This window comes from Malus sylvestris, chromosome 1 (assembly GCF_916048215.2).
Source record: "Malus sylvestris chromosome 1, drMalSylv7.2, whole genome shotgun sequence".
Classification (NCBI taxonomy): domain Eukaryota; kingdom Viridiplantae; phylum Streptophyta; class Magnoliopsida; order Rosales; family Rosaceae; genus Malus; species Malus sylvestris.
Genome location: NC_062260.1, coordinates 10,739,441 through 10,759,766, shown reverse-complemented (window position 1 = coordinate 10,759,766; position 20,326 = coordinate 10,739,441). Strand labels below are relative to the sequence as shown.

The window sequence follows — 20,326 nt, the reverse complement described above, 5'->3', positions numbered from 1 at the left end:
AGTTACTGTCAAACTAGATGATTCTAACTATCTTGTGTGGAATTTCCAGATGGAATTACTTTTGGAAGGTCATGGCATAATGGGATTTGTCGATGGCATCAACCCTTGCCCCTCACGGTTTGATTCCACTGTATCTGGGGGTTCAACTGATTCTTCTCTTCGTGTTGAGACTGATACTTTCAAGATTTGGAAGATGCATGATAGGGCACTCATGCAGTTGATCACTGCCACTTTGTCTCCATCCGCCGTTTCTTGTGCAATTGGAAGTACCAGTGCTCGTGACTTATGGATGCGTTTGGTACGTGGGACGGGACGGGACGGAACGGGACGAGGCGTTCCGTCCCGCGTTTGGTGCGCCAAAAATGGGTGGAACGGGCTGTTCCACGGGACAGATTTTGGGTGTTTTTGCGTTCCACCTCCCCCCCTGGAACGGGTTTGTTCCACGTCTGTGGAACACAATGTTTTACCATTTTAAGACAAATATACCCCATGTCTTTTTCAAAAATTACACCTTCGTTCCGTCTCGTCCCGTTCCGTCTCGTCCCGTCCCGTCCCGTCCCGTTCCGTCCCGTCCCGTCCCGTCCCGTCTGCGTACCAAACGCACCCTATGGGTTCGTCTCAAGGAGCAATTTTCCATTGTTACTCGGACAACAATTTTTCAGATGAAATCTGCATTGCAAAACATCAAGAAAGGTACTGATTCCATTTCTCAATATTTACAAAGAATTAAAGAGGCTCATGATTATCTTTCTGCTGCCGGAGTCACATTTGCGGATGATGATATTGTGATCTTAACTTTGAATGGTCTTTCTTCTGAGTATAATACGTTGAGGTCTATAATTCGTGGAAGAGAACATGTTATTTCCACGAAGGATCTTCGCTCTCAGTTACTTGCTGAGGAAGCAATGATTGAAAATGTGGCTGCCACTCCATTCTTAACTGCAATGGTTGCCAAGAACAGTGGTCATGATTCTAAGAATTCAAACTATGACCGACAGTTTAATCCTTATGGTTCTCAATCTGGGTTCTTTAATGCCTTTGGTTATAAGCCAAATTTTAACAAGAACAAAGGCAGAGGGAAATTTTACAACAATTCCTATCCTCGGTTTGGGAATAACAAATCTGGTTACATCAATAATGCACCTGGTATTCTTGGGAATTCACCACCATCTCAGCAAGGCCAGTTTCACACTAATTGTCAAATTTGTGGTAAATATGGGCATTTGGCTGATACTTGCCGGTTCAGGAATTCTGATACTGCTGCGGTTCAAGGTTGTCAAATATGTGGTAAAAAGAATCATAGTGCACAGTTTTGTCTTTACAGGAACTCCAATGTTCAGAACTCTGCGCCTACTGCTATGCATGTCAACACTGTCTCTAATTCTGTTGTTCCCAGTGCATCTCCTCAATAGTTCTGGCTTACTGATTCGAGGGCTACATCACATATGACTGCTGATTTGAATAATCTTTCATTGGCTACTCCCTATTCGTCCACTGAGACAATTCAAACAGCTAGTGGTGCAGGTTTATCTATTTCACATATTGGTTCTTCCAGTATTCCAACTCCAATTAAACCATTGCAATTACATTCTGTCCTATATGTTTCTCGGTTAACACAGAATTTGTTGTCTGTACATCGATTGTGTCTGGACAATAATTGCTGGTTGATATATGATGCTTTCTGTTTTTTGATTCAGGACAAGGCCACATGGAGGATAATGTTCAAGGGGCTTTGCAGTGATGGGTTGTATCCAATTCCATTTCCTGGCCGTGCTTCATCCCCTCGATCTCAAGTGGCATTTCTTGGCCACCAAGTATCTTCTGCACTTTGGCATAGTAGATTAGGGCATCCATCAAATTCTGTAGTGTCTTCCATTTTAAAACAGTGTAAAGTGTCTGTTGCATTTGATTCAAAACCTGTGATTTGTTCTACTTGTCTGGAAGGAAAATTTTGTAAACTGCCCTTTGTTGCTTCTGTGTCAAAATCTGTTACCCCATTTGAAGTTGTACATACTGATGTCTGGGGTCCCTCTCCTTGTATTTCTGTTGACAGTTTCAAATACTATGTGACATTCATTGATGAATGCACTCGATATTGTTGGATTTTTCCTCTAAGCAATAAAAGTGATGTTTGTTCTGTCTTTGTTGGTTTCTATAACTTTGTTTTGAATCATTTTACCACTACCATTAAAACTTTACAAAGTGATGGGGGAGGGGAATATATTAGCAAAACACTTCAAACCTTTCTTCTTGATAAAGGAATCAACCATCAAATATCTTGCCCTCATACCCCGGAACAAAATGGGCTAGCCGAAAGCAAACATAGACATATCATTGAAACCTCTATCACAGTTTTGGTCTTTTGCTTGTCAAGTGGCTGTCTATCTTATTAATAGAATGCCTACCTCCACCTTAAACAACAAATCACCATTTGAATTGTTGTTTCATTCTATTCCTGATATCACTAATCTCCGAATTTTTGGGTGCTCATGTTTTCCATTACTCAGACCCTATAATAGTACCAAACTTCAACCTAGGACCACAAAGTGCATATTTCTGGGTTATGCTTCTAAGTATAAAGGGTTTATTTGTTATGAGGTGTCTCATAAGAGGATATATGTTTCCAGACATGTTATATTCGATGAAACTGAATTTCCATATACCAGTTTGAGTTCAAAGTGTCCAGTTCCTGTGTGTTCCAAGTCTCTTCCATCTTTTGTCATATCACAGTTTCCAAATATGTATGTCACTAATCAGAATACTATAGTCCCTGGTCATACTTCTATGCCAAATGATACTCATTCTTCAGCTCCCAATGATGCTCACAGTTCCAGTCCACAACTCATTACTGCAACCCCAACCATATCAGCAAGTTCTTCTCCATCATTATCCTCTCCTACCCCTGTGGCTCCTGCAAGTACTTCTCAGCCTTCGTATAAGCAATCTGAAGATCCTATTGTTTTTTCTCCTGACAGTTTACAGGTTATCTTACCAATTCCTCCACTCAATACACATTCAATGCAGACTCGATCTAAGAGTGGGATATCTAAGAAAAAGGTCTTTCTCTCTGTTCTTCAAGATGATCAGTTAGTGGATTTATCTCAAATCGAGCCTGCAACATATAAGTCAGCCTTGAAATCTTCTGTGTGGTTATCAGCCATGAAAGAGGAACTTTCAGCTCTTCATTCTCAGGGTACTTGGTCTCTTATTCCTCTTCCTCCACATAAAAATCTTGTAGGGTGTAAGTGGGTTTATAAGATTAAAAAAAATGCTGATGGCACCATTTCTCGGTATAAAGCGAGACTAGTTGCTAAAGGGTTTAATCAAGAGGAAGGTGTTGATTATGGAGAAACCTTCAGCCCTGTGGTTAAACCAACTACGGTCCGGTTAGTCTTAGCTCTTGCTGCTCATTTTGGTTGGTCACTTAGACAACTAGATGTGAAGAATGCCTTTCTTCATGGCATATTACAAGAGGAAGTATACATGTCTCAGCCCCCTGGTTTTTTGGATCCTCATTATTCCACGCATGTGTGTAGATTACACAAGTCCTTATATGGTCTAAAACAAGCCCCAAGGGCTTGGAATGAGAGATTCACAACGTTTTTACCATCTCTGGGATTTCTTACTACATACTCAGATTCTTCCCTCTTTGTGAAACATGTTGGGCAGTCTGTTGTCATTCTTTTATTGTATGTCGACGACATTATCATTACAGGCAGTGCTACAGATGCCATTACTGAGGTTATTGGAGCTTTACATTCTGAGTTTGACATCAAGGACTTAGGGCCTCTTCATTATTTCCTTGGTATTCAAATTACACAGCAATCCCACGGTTTGTTCCTCTCTCAATCTAAGTATGTCTCAGATTTGTTGATCAAAACTGATATGCTCCAATCCAAGTCTTGTACCACTCCTTGCCTAGCTTACAATAGACTGTTAAAGGATGATGGTAAACCGTTTCATAATCCTACTTTGTATAGAAGCATTGTTGGTGCACTTCAGTATTTGACATTCACACGGCCTGACATTGCCTTCTCTGTCCATCAAGTTTGTCAATTCATGCACTGTCCCATGGAGTCCCACTTTGTTGCTGTCAAAAGAATCCTCAGATACTTGCGGGGGACGCAGGACTATGGCATTCAGTTTAGTAAAGGGGATTTGACCTTCTATGCTTATAGTGATGCTGACTGGGCCGGGGATCCCAATGACAGGAGGTCTACAACGGGATTGGTTGTCTATTTGGGATCTAATCCTATTTCTTGGTCTTCTAAGAAGCAAAATACAGTTTCTCGATCCTCTACTGAGGCCGAATACAGGGCTTTATCTTCTACTGCAGCAGAGATGGATTGGATCAAGCAGTTATTACAATTTATGAATGTTTCTGTGCCTTCTCCTGCTATCTTGTATTGTGATAATCTCTCTGCCATTGCACTTGCTTATAATCTTGTTATGCATCAAAGGACGAAGCATATTGAAATTGATGTTCATTTTGTCCGAGAACGGGTCGCTAAGAAGTTACTCCAGGTTCAGTTTGTTACTTCTAATGCTCAGTTTGCAGATATTCTCACCAAAGGCTTGTCGACTTCTTTGTTTCACACTCATTGCTACAATCTCCGTCTAGGAAATTCCCATCCTGAGATTGCGGGAGGATGTTAACAATAATATGGGTTTGTTATGAGCTTATGATTCAATGGTTAGATAGAGTGACAAATGTCAATAGATTGTGAGTTGAGTATGTGGCTTAGTTAGTAAGCTACTAAATCTGGTATATAACTAGTGTGTGTAACTATTGTTGATAACTAGTTAATAAAAACAGTATATTCTTTCTCTCTCTAAATCTCTACTTCTCTCTATCTCTTTCTTTCTTCTTCTGCAAGATACAGTAAGTTCTTCATACTTTACAAGGCCCTGACTCAACCTCCGTGGACGAACCTTGCGGAGGAACCCTTAGGTTCTCGCGGCATTGGATTCTCACCAATGTTTGCGTTACTCAAGCTGACATTCTCGCTTCCGCTTCGTCCACGCCTGATTGTCATTTTCTTGGGGCTTTTCCTTTTTTTACCTACTTTCTCCTCCATTTGGAACCTTCCCCATGCAAGGAATGAAATTGAGTTTCATGTTCAACTATTTAAAGATTCAACTCTATGTTTCGTCAATAGCAATTGAGTAAGAACAAGTATTATCTAGCTTAATAAACAAATCACAACAACATTACAAATCAGAAACATATACAGGGTAATGCAGTTATATTCAATTCTTTTGTGCTTTCTCCACAAAAGTTCCTCGATGTTAATGTTACTCTATCTCAATAATCTATCATACAACAATAGAAATAAGCAGCAATCGAAAAATATGACAACTGAAGCTTCAGTTCTAGTGAATTTTCATCAGAAGACGGTAGGCGAAACCAAAAATACACAAACCTCCAAAGTCATTGTATGATCTCTCCCTTCCTAATATGCTGATCAAGCATTTCCGGCACATCAACATGAGTGACGTAGTTGTACCTCCAAAGTCATTGTATATTGTTTTTTTTAAGAGATAATAAGACAAAAATGAATAGTAATATAAAATGTTGACGTGGCTTAACCGTGACCACACAAACAGGAGGACACCGGAAGTGGGAGGGCAGACAATCCTTGTCCCAATTCAAAAGGTAACAAAAAAATTTCAATTCATTTTTTACTGTTGGATGTGAATTTAATGTTCAGGAAAGGCAGACTTAGATGGACCCGGCTTCTCTGCCCTCTCAGTTTCCATACACTTCCATCCCCTTCTATTTTGTGCGGTCACGGTTAAGCCACGTCAACATTTTATATTGGTTTTTTTTATAGAGATAATAAGACAAAAAACAATAGTAATATAAAATGTTGACGTGACTTAACCGTGACCGTACAAATAGAAAGAGATGAGAGTGTATGAACTGAGATGGCAGAAAAGCTAGGTCCGACTAAGATAGATCCAAACCCAATCTTATTAATTAAAGTTAACGGAAAGATCCAAGACTCGGCTAATTTACTGTTCAATTCATTCTTTATGCATACCTTTGTTTATTTGTCACTTGATTCTGGATTGGGTTGGCCATAGCTAAAACATCCAAGACTCACCTAATACCTAATTTGATGAAGACCCTATCCTTTTTAGCCTTTAGGTGTGTTTTTGCTAGCTAGCTGGGTGGTGGGTGAGTCTTGGATGTTATCTTGGTTGTCTTGATTATCTTGGTGGGTGAGTTTTGGATGTTTTGGTTCTGTCTTCTTCGACTCTTATATCTTCCCCTTTTCTGAATTTTCTTTATTTCTCATCCTTTAAACTTTGTATTTTTTTTTAAAATTTTTTTTTTTTTGGTGATGCAGATAGATGAACATGTTCAATGGGAAATCATGAACCACAGATCACTGCATCCGGATATTGTTTGATCCCAAGAGGTCAGTGATCATAAACTATTTTCATTTTGTATTTTAAGAATGAATTTGGCAAGTTTTGTTTGAATATTGTATTTTTTTTTTTGGTGATGCAGATAGATGAACATGTTCAATGGGAAATCATGAACCACAGATCACTGCATCCGGATATCGTTTGATCCCAAGAGGTCAGTGATCATAAACTATTTTCATTTTGTATTTTAAGAATGAATTTGGCAAGTTTTGTTTGAATATTGTATAAGTATCTGCTGAGGGTGGGTGGATGAAGACAGAACATGCTAAATTTGGCCTTTGGTGTGCTCAAACTGGTATGGGGGATGGTTAGAACTTTGAGCCCGGGATGCAGTAGGACTAAGAGAAATGCCCTACCCACTGGGCAATCCACCACTTGCAGAATTGTTGTCAAAATAACGCTGCTAAAAATATGAGCTATACTTCCTGCACTTTGTTTTTACTGTGAAGTGGAAATGGTATTTAGAGTGGCTTATTTGTGATAAGCCACTGCATTTGGGCCCAGGGTGCAGCTCTCACCAGTTTTGGGCTGGATTTCACCGAAAGATCAAATGACTCTTTTGCCCCCTTCAGTCCTAATCCAACGGCCACCATTTGGGGTGTTTGTGTTCTACAATTTGGTGGGGAGCTCGTCAAGGAGATTGTACAGAGAGGCAGAGGATCTTGTGGAGCATAAAATTAAAGTTAAACATTAATAAAATGATTTAATGAATGGATCTTGTGAGGCATAAAATGAAAGCTAAACATTAATAATGTTGGCTGATCTTTAATATCTCCTATAAGCATCAATTTTTTTTTTGTCGAACCATAAACACCATTGAATTTCATAGATTTTGATTCATATTTAAACTTTTGAACTTACGCACAAAATGCAATTCACACAATGCAATTTTTGTATTCTCAAGATAATGGATTCAGTAAATAATATATATATATATATATATATATATATATATATTATAATACTCTAATATTATATATAATTATATTATATATATTATTCGGTTCAGATACGGATTGGAGACCCTTATAACCATATCTAAAATCATAACCAAATAATATTCATGGTTTTTCCCCATACCCAAAATATGCCTGAGTTTTCATATCCAAATCCAATCCATTCGGACGGTTATCCACGGTTATCGGGTTTAACGGTTAAATTTGTCATCCCTCGTGGCAACAACAATACCACGGCAGTAGCTGTGAGATCATCGCTTTACTCCCAGTCTATGATGCACGGATACTTCTGTTTGGTCTCGTATCCCGTATCCAATACTTGATCGGATACGATACTCTCAGATACTCGTCCGACATGTATCCTGGTTGATGGACACGAATGTGATAGGATGGATTCGCGTATCCTCCATTTAAGATACACGTATCCAGCTTTTAGGATACATTTACACTTTCAAAAAAGGTAATGAGGAGGAGAAAATTAATAAGAGACATCTATAATTGAAAGTTGTTGAATACAAAGAGCTTCCCTCTAATTAAAACCATGAATACGACTCACACTTCTTCTACAATACAAAGAGCTTCCCTCTAAGTAAAATCATGTACTTGAATTTGAATGATGAATTATGTTTTAAAATGTATATTTTTATTGCTATAAACATTTTTATTTGCCGTATCCATAACATATCGTATTTTAATTTTTAAAGATTTTCCGTATCACCGTATCCATGCTTCATAACCAGTTCTGGATCCTTCTTGATAGCTCCCCAAGGGCATCATCTAAGGTCCTGGCACACGAGAATGAAAAGAACTGCTTAGACTCCATAATATATATTATAAGGTGAATTAAGTTTTGAAATTTATGTATTATGGAACTTAGGTATTATATAATGCATGGAAAAGAATGTCAACTATCAATATTATAATTCAGTTCCTTTTAAAAAAATATAAATAACTTCTGAAGAAATGCTTGAGTAATTAAGAGAAGCTTTCTTTTTACGGACAAACCCACCAGCTTGCAGAACCACGCATATCCGTAGGCTCATAAACAAATGATGATTTGGACTCTCTGGTTTCTTTCAGCTGCTTTTCCTCACTTTCACCGTTCTCACTATTCTCAATCTGATTGCCCTTTTCTTGGTGAATCTGATTGCTATTTTCTTGTGGCATATCCTCGATTTTCATATTTTCTTCTCCATTTGGAAGCTCCCGGTCATTAATTTCTTCAGCTTCATCAGAAGATGCTCCGATTTGGCCCCTATAAGGAATGAAATTGAATTTCGTGTTCAGCTATTTAAAGATTCAACTCAAAGTTTCGTCAATAGCAATTGAGTAAGAACAGGTATGATCAAGCTTAATAACAAATCACAACAACATTACAAATTAGAAACATATACAGGGTAATGCAGTTATATCCAATTCTTTTGTGCTTTCTCCACAAAAGTTCCTCCATGTTAATGTAATAATCTATCATACAAGACTAGACATAATCAGCAATTGAAAAATACGACGACAGAAGCTTCTGTCCAGTGAAATTTTCATCCAAAGACAGTAGGCAAAACCAAAAACGTACAAACCTCCAATGTCGTTCTATAATCTCTCCCTTCCCAATATACTGATCAAGCAATTCCGGCACATCACTAGGAAAGATGTAGCCATACCTGCAATTAATAATACATAATATTCAAACTCCTTCATCGATCCCAATACGATAAATTTTAAATTGTTATGATCCGAATATTTACCAATGGTCTATTATGCTTCCATCTGAACCTGGGCTGTAGATAACCAAGTTTCCAGCATACCTGTGGCCTCCAATGTGAAAGCAAGCAGTAACAAATACCTGATCCGTCAATCCTCGCAGCTCAGCCTCATGTTTGAACTTATCAATGAGAACACGTGCACGATAACGATCCCATTCATTTTGACTCATATGTGCGCATATAAATACATAGGGGCCAATCAACGGCTCTTGCACTCCAGAAGCCCATGGTTTGTGATTCACAAGGACATCATCAACAAAGCTGTCCACATCCGACTCTTTCAAGCTCCTTTGATCAACAAACAAAAACAACCTCAGAATCACAAAAAGGGATTTACAGGCAAGGAATTAGTCGTAAACTGAGCCATTAAATTCAATTTCTAGAACTAATTTCAAAAGCTAACACATATCTAATTATCTATTTAAGTCAGTAAATTCATGTTGGTTATGGAATGGGCCCTCAATTATGAATTAATTACGGTTTGCCATTGTGTGTGCTAGTCTGGGCCGTGCTTAACAGCTGGGTTGGGCCGCTGCATTTAGGCCCAGGGTGCAGTTCTCAAGCGTTTTGGGCTAGGTTTCACCGAAAAATCAAATGACTCTTTTGCCCCCTTCAATCCTAATCCAAACGGCCACCATTTGGGGCGTTTGTGTTCTGCAATTCCGTGGGGGCCTCGTCAAGGGGATCGTGCAGAGAGGCAGAGAGGCAGAGGGTGACATCGAGTTTAGGGTTTGCACAGTGAGAGACAAGAAGGTTGATGGAAAGGGTAGGAGTTAGAGGTATGGGTTGATTTGTCAGGGGCTGCTGCATCCTTCCTATTCAAAAGGTAACAAAGGCTACTACATGATTCTCTTACATGTTAACATCGGAAAGCAGACTAAGAAAATGATTTATGCATACCTTTGTTTATTTGTCACTTGATTTTGGTTTAGGTTGACCATAGCTAATTTGATGAAGACCCTATCCTTTTTAGCCTTTAGGTGTGTGTTTACTAGCTAGCTGGGTGGTGGCTGAGTCTTGGATGTTATCTTGGATGTTTTGGTTCTGTCTTCTTCGACTCTTAAATCTTCCCTTTCTCTGAATTTTCTTTATTTCTCATCCTTTAAACTTTGTATTTTTAAAAAAAAATATTTTTCTTTTTCATGATGCATACATGTTCAAGGGGAAATCATGAAATGGAATCCATCTTGATTTTCGCTTAGTTTCAGATGGGGAAAGTTAGGTCTAAAGCATTTTTACATAAAAAGTGTCAGTCATAATATAACTAAAACTGACTCACTTTTTCGATTTAATTGTTGTTTTGCATCATGCAAGGTTTTTCTTCCAGCAGTTATATCATGAGTTAACTGCTGTCATTTAATGGTATGTAATGTGGCACTTTTCTGCTAATGCGCCGTGTACTGTTATTTCTTTCTCTTTTGACATTGGAAGTGTTGGTTGTATTAATGAAATAATTTGTTTCAATAGTATATGACTTAGTTTTAATAGTATGACTCAGTTTTTGAATAGCACTCGGGTGGCAACGTGGGTCGGCTCATGTTTTAGTCTCTCCATCGTAAGCAATTTTACATGGCATTCTTCAATGTAGCTATAGGTAAGACAATGCTCTCAGTATTCCATAATCAAACCACCATTTGAACTTTTTTCATCCACCAAGTTAAGCTTTTATGTGCCATCTTGAATAGTTTTAAGTTATTGCTTCAGATTGCTCCAGTGAGACATTGTTGTTCTCTTGCTTACCTCTCAAGCTTGCTTAATATACTTATTCTTATTACTGTTGTATTGTTAAGAAATACTCAACTGCGGTTTCAGTTCATCGTTATGAATCATATTAAAATTAACCACTCACTGGTTAATTATCTAAATTCTATAAATTTCAATTAAAATTAAAGCAACTATAGAACAAAAACCTCAAGAAATCGATGCGAATTTACCTGTATTTGATCATTTGTGGGAAAATCAACACATCGCCGTCAGAAAACTCAGTTCCTTCATGTCTTTCAATTACCGTCATTGACGTCTATCAAAAACCAAGAAAAAAAGTGAGCAACGGACTCAGCTCAGCTCAACACCAGAACTCAGTAGCTTCAGGAAATAAGAAACAGCAAAAAAGCCGACGAATTGAGCTAGAAAACGGACCTTAAAGGTGATGTCGTTCTTGCGAGCTTTGAGAGCGGAAGCGAAGATCTTAGGGAGTGGATCGGAATCAGAGCCCTTGATGCACCAAGGCCAGGCCTCGGGGGTCTTGTAGCAGAGGAAAACGTGGTGAATGTCCAACTGTGTATTGTCATCAGTGTCTTCATCAGACTCATATGGCATAGTCTTATAGTCGTCCCAAATAGCAAGACCATCAGACAAATCCCATTTTACCATATCCACTCCTGTTTTGTTCACCTTAATTCTATTATCTCCTCCATAAAATTCTGCTTTTACAAGAACTATGTCGCCGCCTTTCAGATTGAGCTTCTTATTTGAAAGATTTCCCAACCAAAGATATATTTCATGGGAAGCAGTTACGGTGGCCTTCATTGGCCAGATGCGAAAATTAGTTCGCTGGGTACAATTAACAACATCAATGCATAGAGACCCAGTAGAGTCGGAGTTGTCTGAAGAATAAACAATGCCCAAAGCCAACCCTCCTATATAATCAATACTTGGCGGCACTTCAAATTTGACAGTTTTATCATTTCCGGAGAGAGAAATTCCACCAAATGCATTTTTCTACAACATGGGGTGCAAAGTCAGTATAAGCAACAAAACAAAAAGGAGAGAGAGAGAGAGAGAGAGAGAGAGAGAGAGTACCATACCGTTCGGAGGTTCTCATTAAAACTATCAGTGAGACTGGTACACCCTTCCATACGAATTGAATATATGTAGTCCATTGAGTTCTCCAAGTTTGGAATATCTTTGAGTTTGCGGCAGTCTTTCAGTTCCAATACCCTCATTTTCGACATCTTTGAAAAGTCGGACATTATTTCCAATGCAGTGCAGTAATTCGCTTCCAGTAGAAGCAAACTGTTCGGCAAATCTGGGATTGCTTGAAGGTTCGTGCAATGATTTAGATATAACCTCTCAAGCTGAGAAAGGCCACTGAGAATGGGTAGCCTATTAAAACCATTCCCACCTAGATCTAAAACTCTTAAAGAAGATAGACTCCCAATTATTTCGAGAACGGCACCATCTGTTATATTGCAGTCCTTGAGATTTAATTCCTTAATCATCTTCAGTTGTGCTAAAAAATGGTAACCCCCACACAAACCCTTACAGCCACTGAGGTTCAATATCTCAAGATATGGGAGTTTTGAAAAGTCTGGTAATTCAGTCAGGTTATGGCAGTGTATAAGAAGGAGATACTTTAACTTCTGAGGCAACTGTTACTCCAAAAGAGAAAACAATAATAAAAACCCAAATAAATAAAAGAGAGAATGCATGACGATGACTGATGTTGATATTTACAAGGACATTGATAATTATATCGTACCAGGTTCGAATCCTCCCAAACTCGTATGATCTTGCTGTAGCTCAGGCCAATAAAAACTAGGTTTCGTTGATCAAAATCTGCTGGTATGGCTTCAAGAGGAAATCCATACCAACGCAACAATCTTAACTCCTTGGAAAGATGTTTGTAGCTTCCAGTCAACTTTTCATTATCCAGCATGAGAAATTTTAGACGCCTCATCTTCTTAAATGCTTCTGTCCTGAAGCTTTCCTCGTCATCAGAACCTTCTGGCAACCTTAAGCATAGTCCTTCAACTGCTTCTGTTCCCTGTTAGAGATTAAAAAAAAACAAGAAAAGGATAATTTTCACACGAAGCAGAGCCGTGAATTGGATGAATGAACTACTGGAAAGGTAGGGCATACAACATAATTATGTATTTTCTCTTTCAATTTACAGTGGATGAAAGCCTTTTCTTTTCTTCTTTTTGTTCAAATATACTATGTACGGCATACATTATATATATGCGGATATGCAGGTATACTTCTCTTTCTTTACATGTACTTAACATAACATCTTTTTATTGCAAAAGTACTTACAGATTCGTTCCTTAGCACACGTTTTGCATCTTCACTACGCCACAATCGACTACGTTTTCCCAATTCTTCAGGAGATTCTGCCCGCACAATTTCTCTTCCCATATCTCGAATCAAATCATGCATCCTCAATTTTTCCTCTTCATCAATATACAAGAGACATCGATCGCAAAGTGTGTTAATTTCTGCTTTTACAGAAAAACGACTACAACCATCCAATATTGCCTCGACAAAACATAATCTCCATCCAATAAAGAAATTAGATATGTCAAGGAACACACCCTTCACATGACCATCACGTAGCCCATCATAGCTTAATTTAAGTGTTTCATGAATTTTTCCATCTGGAATATTTCTCAATTTATCCAATGTACTTTTCCATATCGTTGTACTCTTTTTCGTAGCCAACAAATGACCAACAACTTTCAGAGCTAGGGGCAATCCTCCACAATAATCAACAATATCTCTTGCCAATTCAATGTATTCTTTATCGGGATAATCATTTTCAAAGGCATGCCAACTAAGGAGCTCAAGAGCTTCTTTCTCTGTCATTGCTTGTGCCTTATATTTTTTATCCACCTTTTGTATATTCAGCACATGTTCATCTCTTGTTGTTATAATAATTCTGCTCCCTGAACCAAATGATTCATGTTCTATTGCCAATTCATCTAACTGGTCTGCATCATCTATGTCATCAACCACGACAAGTACCTTCAATCTTCCAAGTCTTTTCTTTATCTCTTTGGTCCCTTCGGCAACATTGCTTACCTTAATATTAGGTTGTTTTAAAATATCTCGAAGAAGTTGTTCTTGCAAACTAACCATCTCTTTCTTTTTACTCCTCACCTCTTCAAGGTAACATTGACGACTAAAACCATGTTGATAATTGCTACAAATGGCTCTGGCAAGCGTTGTTTTACCTATACCGCCCATACCAAAAATTCCAATTATTTGAACATCAGGTGAACCTCCAACGTCTAAGTATTTGGTACTGAATTCTTGCATGCGAAAAGCCATTCCAATTGAGTGATTGGCTTCTTTTAAATCTGTGGTTTTCAGTAATCCCTTGATGTCCCCAACAATTTTCTCGATAAACACTCCTTCACACCTACGAGTAGAAATTCCAAATTACGAGAGCCATACTAAATGCCTTATTCGTAATGACTAGATATTTACATATTGAAACAGATTTGAATAAATAGGATTAATTGAGCTCAATTCAACCACGTATCTAATCTTTGATTATAATGTGAATACACTAGATCATTGGTGATTGGACTATTACGCAATTGTAGCTTTCAATAGTATAATTAAGAATCCATTATAATTGGTATTTTAATTTGATAAAATGTGGAGCATTTGTCCTTCACACACCCATAAAAAACAAAGCATGTACCCTGCGTTTCACTTCCTTAATTTTGACGGAAATTCTTATGCAAATGCTCTACCTTTAATAAAATTCATATACCAATTGAAATAAATTTTTATGTAGGGACCAAAATTACAATTCTATCATAGTTCAGAGATCAACGATCCAATTTTTCTCATCACATATAAAATCAGATTCAACGCCTTAATTATAATATCTTAATTTTGGTTGATTAGTGAAATATGGTGATATGAAATTTGAAGTAAACAAAAAAAGTATACCCGTCGGCCGTGGTTTTGAGGTTCCAGCCGGCCAAATCTGCAGAAGCCTTAAGATCCTCTCTCCACTGCTTGACTTCATTTGGATCTTCATTCCTCTCGTGCTTCTGAAATGCTTTCGAAAAACTACCATTCTGATTCCTGACTTGAGAAGGGTCAACGTCGTAGAATATTGGACAGACTATTTTCCCCTCTTGATCTTTTAGGCACCTCATGATCTTCGACAGCTCCCTCAGGCACCACCGGGACTCCGCGTACCTCTTCGAAAAGACGATGACGGCGATTCTCGACCCTTCGATTTCTTGGTCAAGTTCACTCTGTATGTTTTCCCCCCTTGTGAGCCGGTCGTCTATAAACGTGTTAATTCCGGCATTGCGAAACGCAATGCAGAGGTGGTCTGTGAAGGTTTGTCGGGTGTCTTTACCTCTAAAGCTCAGGAACACCTCGTACTTCCAGCGGTTTGATCTCCGCGAGGAAGACAAAGAGGCGGCAGCAGCGGCTCCATGGGCGGAGCTACTGGTATCCATTGCAGCCTCTAGAAGTGCAGCTTGGCTTTCAAAGAACCAAAGTCAAGTCTTTCCCAAGATTCCCCAGTCTCGGTGGCCCTTTTAAATTTTTTGCATGGGCCAATGATGTCACTGCCTTTTGTTTACAGTGGATGAAAGCCTTTTCTTTTCTTTCAATTATGTTACTGCCTTTTCTTTTCTTTCAATTATGTTACTGCCTTTTCTTTAAAATACAACGTAATTATGTATTTTCTCTTTCAATTTACAGTGGATGAAAGCCTTTTCTTTTCTTCCTTTTTATCCACCTTTTGTATATTTAGCACTTGTTCATCTCTTGTTGTTATAATAATTCTGCTCTCTGGACCAAACAATTCATGTTCCATTGCCAATTCATCTAATTGGTCTGCATCATCTATGTCATCAAACGATGAGTACCTTCATGCTTCCAAGTCTTTTCTTTATCTCTTTGGTCCCTTCGGCAACACTGCTTACCTTAATGTCAGGTTGTTTTAAAATATTTCGAAGAAGTTGTTCTTGCAGACTAACCATCTCTTTCTTTTTACTCTTCACATCTTCAAGATAACATTGACCACTAAAACTATGCTGATAATTGCTACAAATGGCTCTAGCAAGCGTTGTTTTACCTATACCACCCATATCCCAAATTGCAATTATTTGAACATCAAGTGAACCTCCAACGTCTAAGTATTCAATACTGAATTCTTGCACGTGAAAAGCCATTCCAACTGAGTGCTTGCCTTCTTTTAAGTCTGTGGTTTTCATTAGTCCCTTAACGTCCTCAACAATTTTCTCGATAAACACTCATTCACGCCTACGAGTAGAAATTCCAAATTACGAAAGCCATACTAAATGCCTTATTCTAACTTTGGCATCAGAGGTTCTTCGGTCAAAGCCCCCCCCATTCGTCGTGGGCGCGTAAAGCTCTTGACCTAAGGTGTTATTTATTTTGTAGGTGCAATTTTGTCCAAGATCAAGGAGGAAGAAATTTGCATCCACATTATTCATAATGACTAGATATTTATATATTGAAACAAATCTGAATAAACTAGATTAAAGCTCAATTCAACCACGTGTCTAATCTTAGATTATAATGTGAATAGATTAGATCATTGGTGATTGGACTATTATGCAATTGTAGCTTTCAGTAATCATCCTCTTTGTTAAATTGGCTAAATTGCCAAAATGGTCCCTGAGATTTGCATAACTCATCACTTTGGTCCCTTAGATTCCAAATCGATAAAAGTGGTCCCTAAGATTGTCCACCATCCTTCATTTTGGTCATTCCGTTAAAAACTCCGTTAAGTGTCCTGGAGGAAGTTTGGGCAATTTTCAAAGCTTCATAATTCAGTCATTTCTTAACCAAATTCGACCTATAATACATCAAAATGAAGATAGGAAAGTGTAGAATACGATTATACCTATTTAGAAGCCCAATGGTTGCCGGAGATGACCGGAAAATAGCCTCAAAGTTGACTGGTCCGAGCGAAAATTGGAAAACTCGCCAGAAACTGGGTAAATTTTAAACGTTCATAACTTCTTCAATACTCAACGAAATCAAGTGATTAAAAAATGAAAATCATACTTCTTGACGAGAGGAAGAGAATGGTACCTTTTTTGACTGCTATATCACCGTGGTTTGGCAAAAAAAACGGCTCGAAAGTGGCTAACTCTAGACTAAGACAGCCACTTTCGAGCAGTTTTCCGGCCAAACCACGGAGAGTTAGCCATCAAAAAAGATTTTATTATCTTTGTCTCGTCGAGAAGTATGATTTTTGTTTTTGAATCACTTGATTTCTTTGAGTATTGAAGAAGTTATGAACGTTTAAAGTTTACCCAGTTTCCGGCGAGTTTTCAAGTTTTCACTCGGACCAATCAACTTTGAGGCTATTTTCCGGCCATCTACGGAAACCATTGGGCTTCGAAATAGGTATAATCTTATTCTACACTTTCCTATCTTCATTTTAATATATTATAGGTCGAATTTGATTAAGAAACGATTGAGTTACGAAGTTTTGAAAATTGCCCAAACTTCCTCCGGGACACTTAACGGAGTTTTTAACGGAATGACCAAAATAATGGATGGTGGACAATCTCAATGACTACTTTTATCGATTTGGAATCTCAGGGACCAAAGTGATGAGCTATGCAAATCTCAATGACCCTTTTGGCGATTTAGCCTTGTTAAATTTAATATTCCCTGTGTTACTTGTTTTTTGATATAGGCTACTAATTGGTAGTGCTAAACTTACCATCTATTTATACAATCATGACATCATATATTCTCTCTCTGATAGAGTTAGGGTCAGCCAACATGAGTGGATTCCATATCTATTAGAGAGATAGTACACATTATGGTACAAATAAATGGTAAGGATGACATTTTTTATTGCATTTGTGCTTCACACACCCACAAAAAATGAAGCATGTAACCTGCGTTTCACTTGCTTGATTTTGACAGAAAATCTTATGCAAATGTTTTACGGTTCATAAAATTCAGATTCCAATTCTAATATTTTTTTTATTTAGTGACCAAAATTAAAGTTCTATCATAGTTCACGAACCAACGATCAAAATTTTCATATAATATATGAAATCAGATTCTAAGCCTGGATTATAATTATCTTAATTTTTGGTTGATTAGTGAAATATGCTGATATGAAATTTGAAGTAAACAAGAAATTATACCCATCGGCCGTGGTTTTAAGATTCTGGCCAACCAAATCTGCAGAAGCCTTAAGATCCTCTATTACGAAATAATTATTGTAGTTATTATATTATTATTGTGATTATGATAATATCTTCCTGAATTAGGAAAATGTTATCATAGTTATTATAATCATTATAATCATTATAATTTATCTCTTCTAGCATAAGTCAAATGCCACAAATTATGGATCATGGCTTACATGCCGTAATAATGGCTATGTGCTTATTTGTAATATTTGTATATAATATCTTGTACAGAAAGAATTATGCAATTGAAGAAAATCATTCACCCAATTGTCTATTTCTCAAACCTTAGTCAATTTGCCCTGCAAAATTTTCCTTTGGTTCCTTAAGATGGTATCAGAGCACTATCCTAGTGCCTGATTTCTTACTTCTCAAAAACACCATGTCAAATCAAATCAACTTTTCCCTTGTCAGAAAACACAAAATTCAATCTTTGAACACCATGCCAAATCAAACACTTCCAGAAAAGACAAAACCCAATTCTCAAAAATTTTCCACAACATCAAATACATATTTGAACACCGGCTTCACACCCCTGACATGGTTATTTTGCTGGAAACTAAGAATAAAAGTCGGAATTTCATCCATCTGAAAAGAAGTTTGGGTATGGATCACTGGTTTGCTGTTGAGCCTCGGGGCATTGGAGGTGGTATATGTGTTTTCTGGAGAGATGAGACTCCTGTGGTGTTAATGAAATCGGAGGATTTTTTGATGGAACTCAAACTGTGGGATGAAAAGATGAACTGCAACTGGAGACTATTCGCCATTTATGCTAGTACTGATTAAAAGAAGAAAAGGGAGCAATGGAAAGAATTATCAAAACGTATAGGCCAAGAAAGGGACCGCTGCCTGCTCCTAGGAGACTTTAACGACATCCTTTGTAATGAAGAGAAGGAGGGAGGAAACTACAGACCGGCTGTTAGTCTACGTGACTTTAGAAATTTTGTGGCTCGAGACGAGCTCATGGATTTGGGTTATGAAGGCTACCCCTTCACTTGGAGAAACAATAGAGAGTCCATGCCTATCCAGCAACGCCTTGACCGTGGGCTGGCAACTATGGGTTGGTATGAAATGTACCCTAACACAAAAATCAAGCATGTGCTCTTGGAAGGGTCTGATCACGCCCTCTTACTCCTTTCGATAGAAAAAGACCCGAATAGAAAGGGAAGGCAATTCGTTTTCGATGGGCGCTGGAGCAGGTCGGAGGAGTGTCGTAATCTGGTCGGGGAAGAATGGCGAGATAAGATTAATGGATCACATGCGTTTCGCTTTTGCGATAAACTGAAACATCTAAGGAGAAGATTAAAAGGCTGGTACAAAGGAAGAGGAAGGAACTCTCTGAAACTGATTTAGCAACTGAAGGAAGAGATTCGGGCGGCCTACAACTCTAACGAGTTCGCCTCAAAGGATGTTAAGCAAAAAGAGAAGGAGCTCAATGCTGCTCATCAGCAGGAGGAAGCTTACTGGAAAGTCAAATCTAGGAATCAATGGCTTCGAGAGGGCGACAAGAACACTAAGTTCTTCCATGCTCAAACGCTGAAAAGGAGACGTTTTAACACGATCCGAGGGATAGAGGATAGTCGTGGGATCTGGCAGGAGCGTTTGAAGGGGATAGGTGATACGGCTATCGAATATTTTACTGAACTTTTTCAGTCCTGTAAGCCTAATCTAGTGGAGGAAATTCAAAGTTGTATGGAGGGCGTGCTCTCCATTGAGGATAACCGGGGATTAACTGCTATGGTCACCGAATGCGAAATTATGGAGGCTGCATATCAAATCCCCCCCATGAGATCTCCGGGTCCTGATGGCTTCTCTGGCTGCTTTTACCAGGACCACTGGGACACGGTCGGGCCGGATGTAATCAAGATTGTCAAAGCCTTTTGGTACTCGGGAACCCTTCTTCGTAAACTCAACCATACCAACTTAGTGCTTATCCCGAAGGTGAAGTGCCCGAAAAACATGTCGCAATACAGGCCCATTGCATTATGTAATGTCATTTACAAGATCATTGCCAAGGTTCTCACTAATAGGCTTCAGAAGGTGATGCCGAAAGTGATTGGGGAGAACCAATCTGCCTTCGTGGCGGGGAAGCAAATACAAGATAATATCCTAGTGGTGCACGAAGCCCTCCACTCCCTACTCCACCAGAAAAAAGGAGACCATCCTGGCATGGCCATCAAGCTTGATATGGCTAAGGCTTACGATCGAATTGAATGGGATTTCCTCCTGGGCATGATGA

The 20,326-nt window shown here is 38.5% G+C and overlaps 1 protein-coding gene and 1 long non-coding RNA gene across 3 annotated transcripts in view; one reads left to right on the top strand and one right to left on the bottom strand.

Moving 5' to 3' along the window:
* LOC126632042 (disease resistance protein RPV1-like) overlaps positions 1 to 15,905 on the bottom strand; it is a 49,557-nt gene extending 33,652 nt beyond the window's left edge. The window contains exons 1-6 of one of the 2 annotated variants that reach the window (XM_050302264.1): positions 15,829 to 15,905; positions 13,187 to 13,951; positions 12,633 to 12,917; positions 11,959 to 12,522; positions 11,291 to 11,872; positions 11,086 to 11,171 (exon numbers count right to left, since the gene is read on the bottom strand). In XM_050302264.1, coding sequence (XP_050158221.1) covers positions 11,086 to 11,171; positions 11,291 to 11,872; positions 11,959 to 12,522; positions 12,633 to 12,917; positions 13,187 to 13,951; positions 15,829 to 15,885 — 2,339 coding nt within the window. In that variant the 5' untranslated portion in view covers positions 15,886 to 15,905. Of the gene's footprint in view, positions 1 to 11,085; positions 11,172 to 11,290; positions 11,873 to 11,958; positions 12,523 to 12,632; positions 12,918 to 13,186; positions 13,952 to 15,771 lie in introns of both variants that reach the window. The other variant, XM_050302269.1, reaches the window with a different exon arrangement.
* On the top strand, positions 10,303 to 10,999 carry LOC126632091 (uncharacterized). Its single transcript, XR_007626571.1, has 2 exons — positions 10,303 to 10,513; positions 10,640 to 10,999. It is a non-coding gene; the product is annotated as an uncharacterized LOC126632091 (long non-coding RNA).
* Positions 15,906 to 20,326: the final 4,421 nt, after the last annotated feature.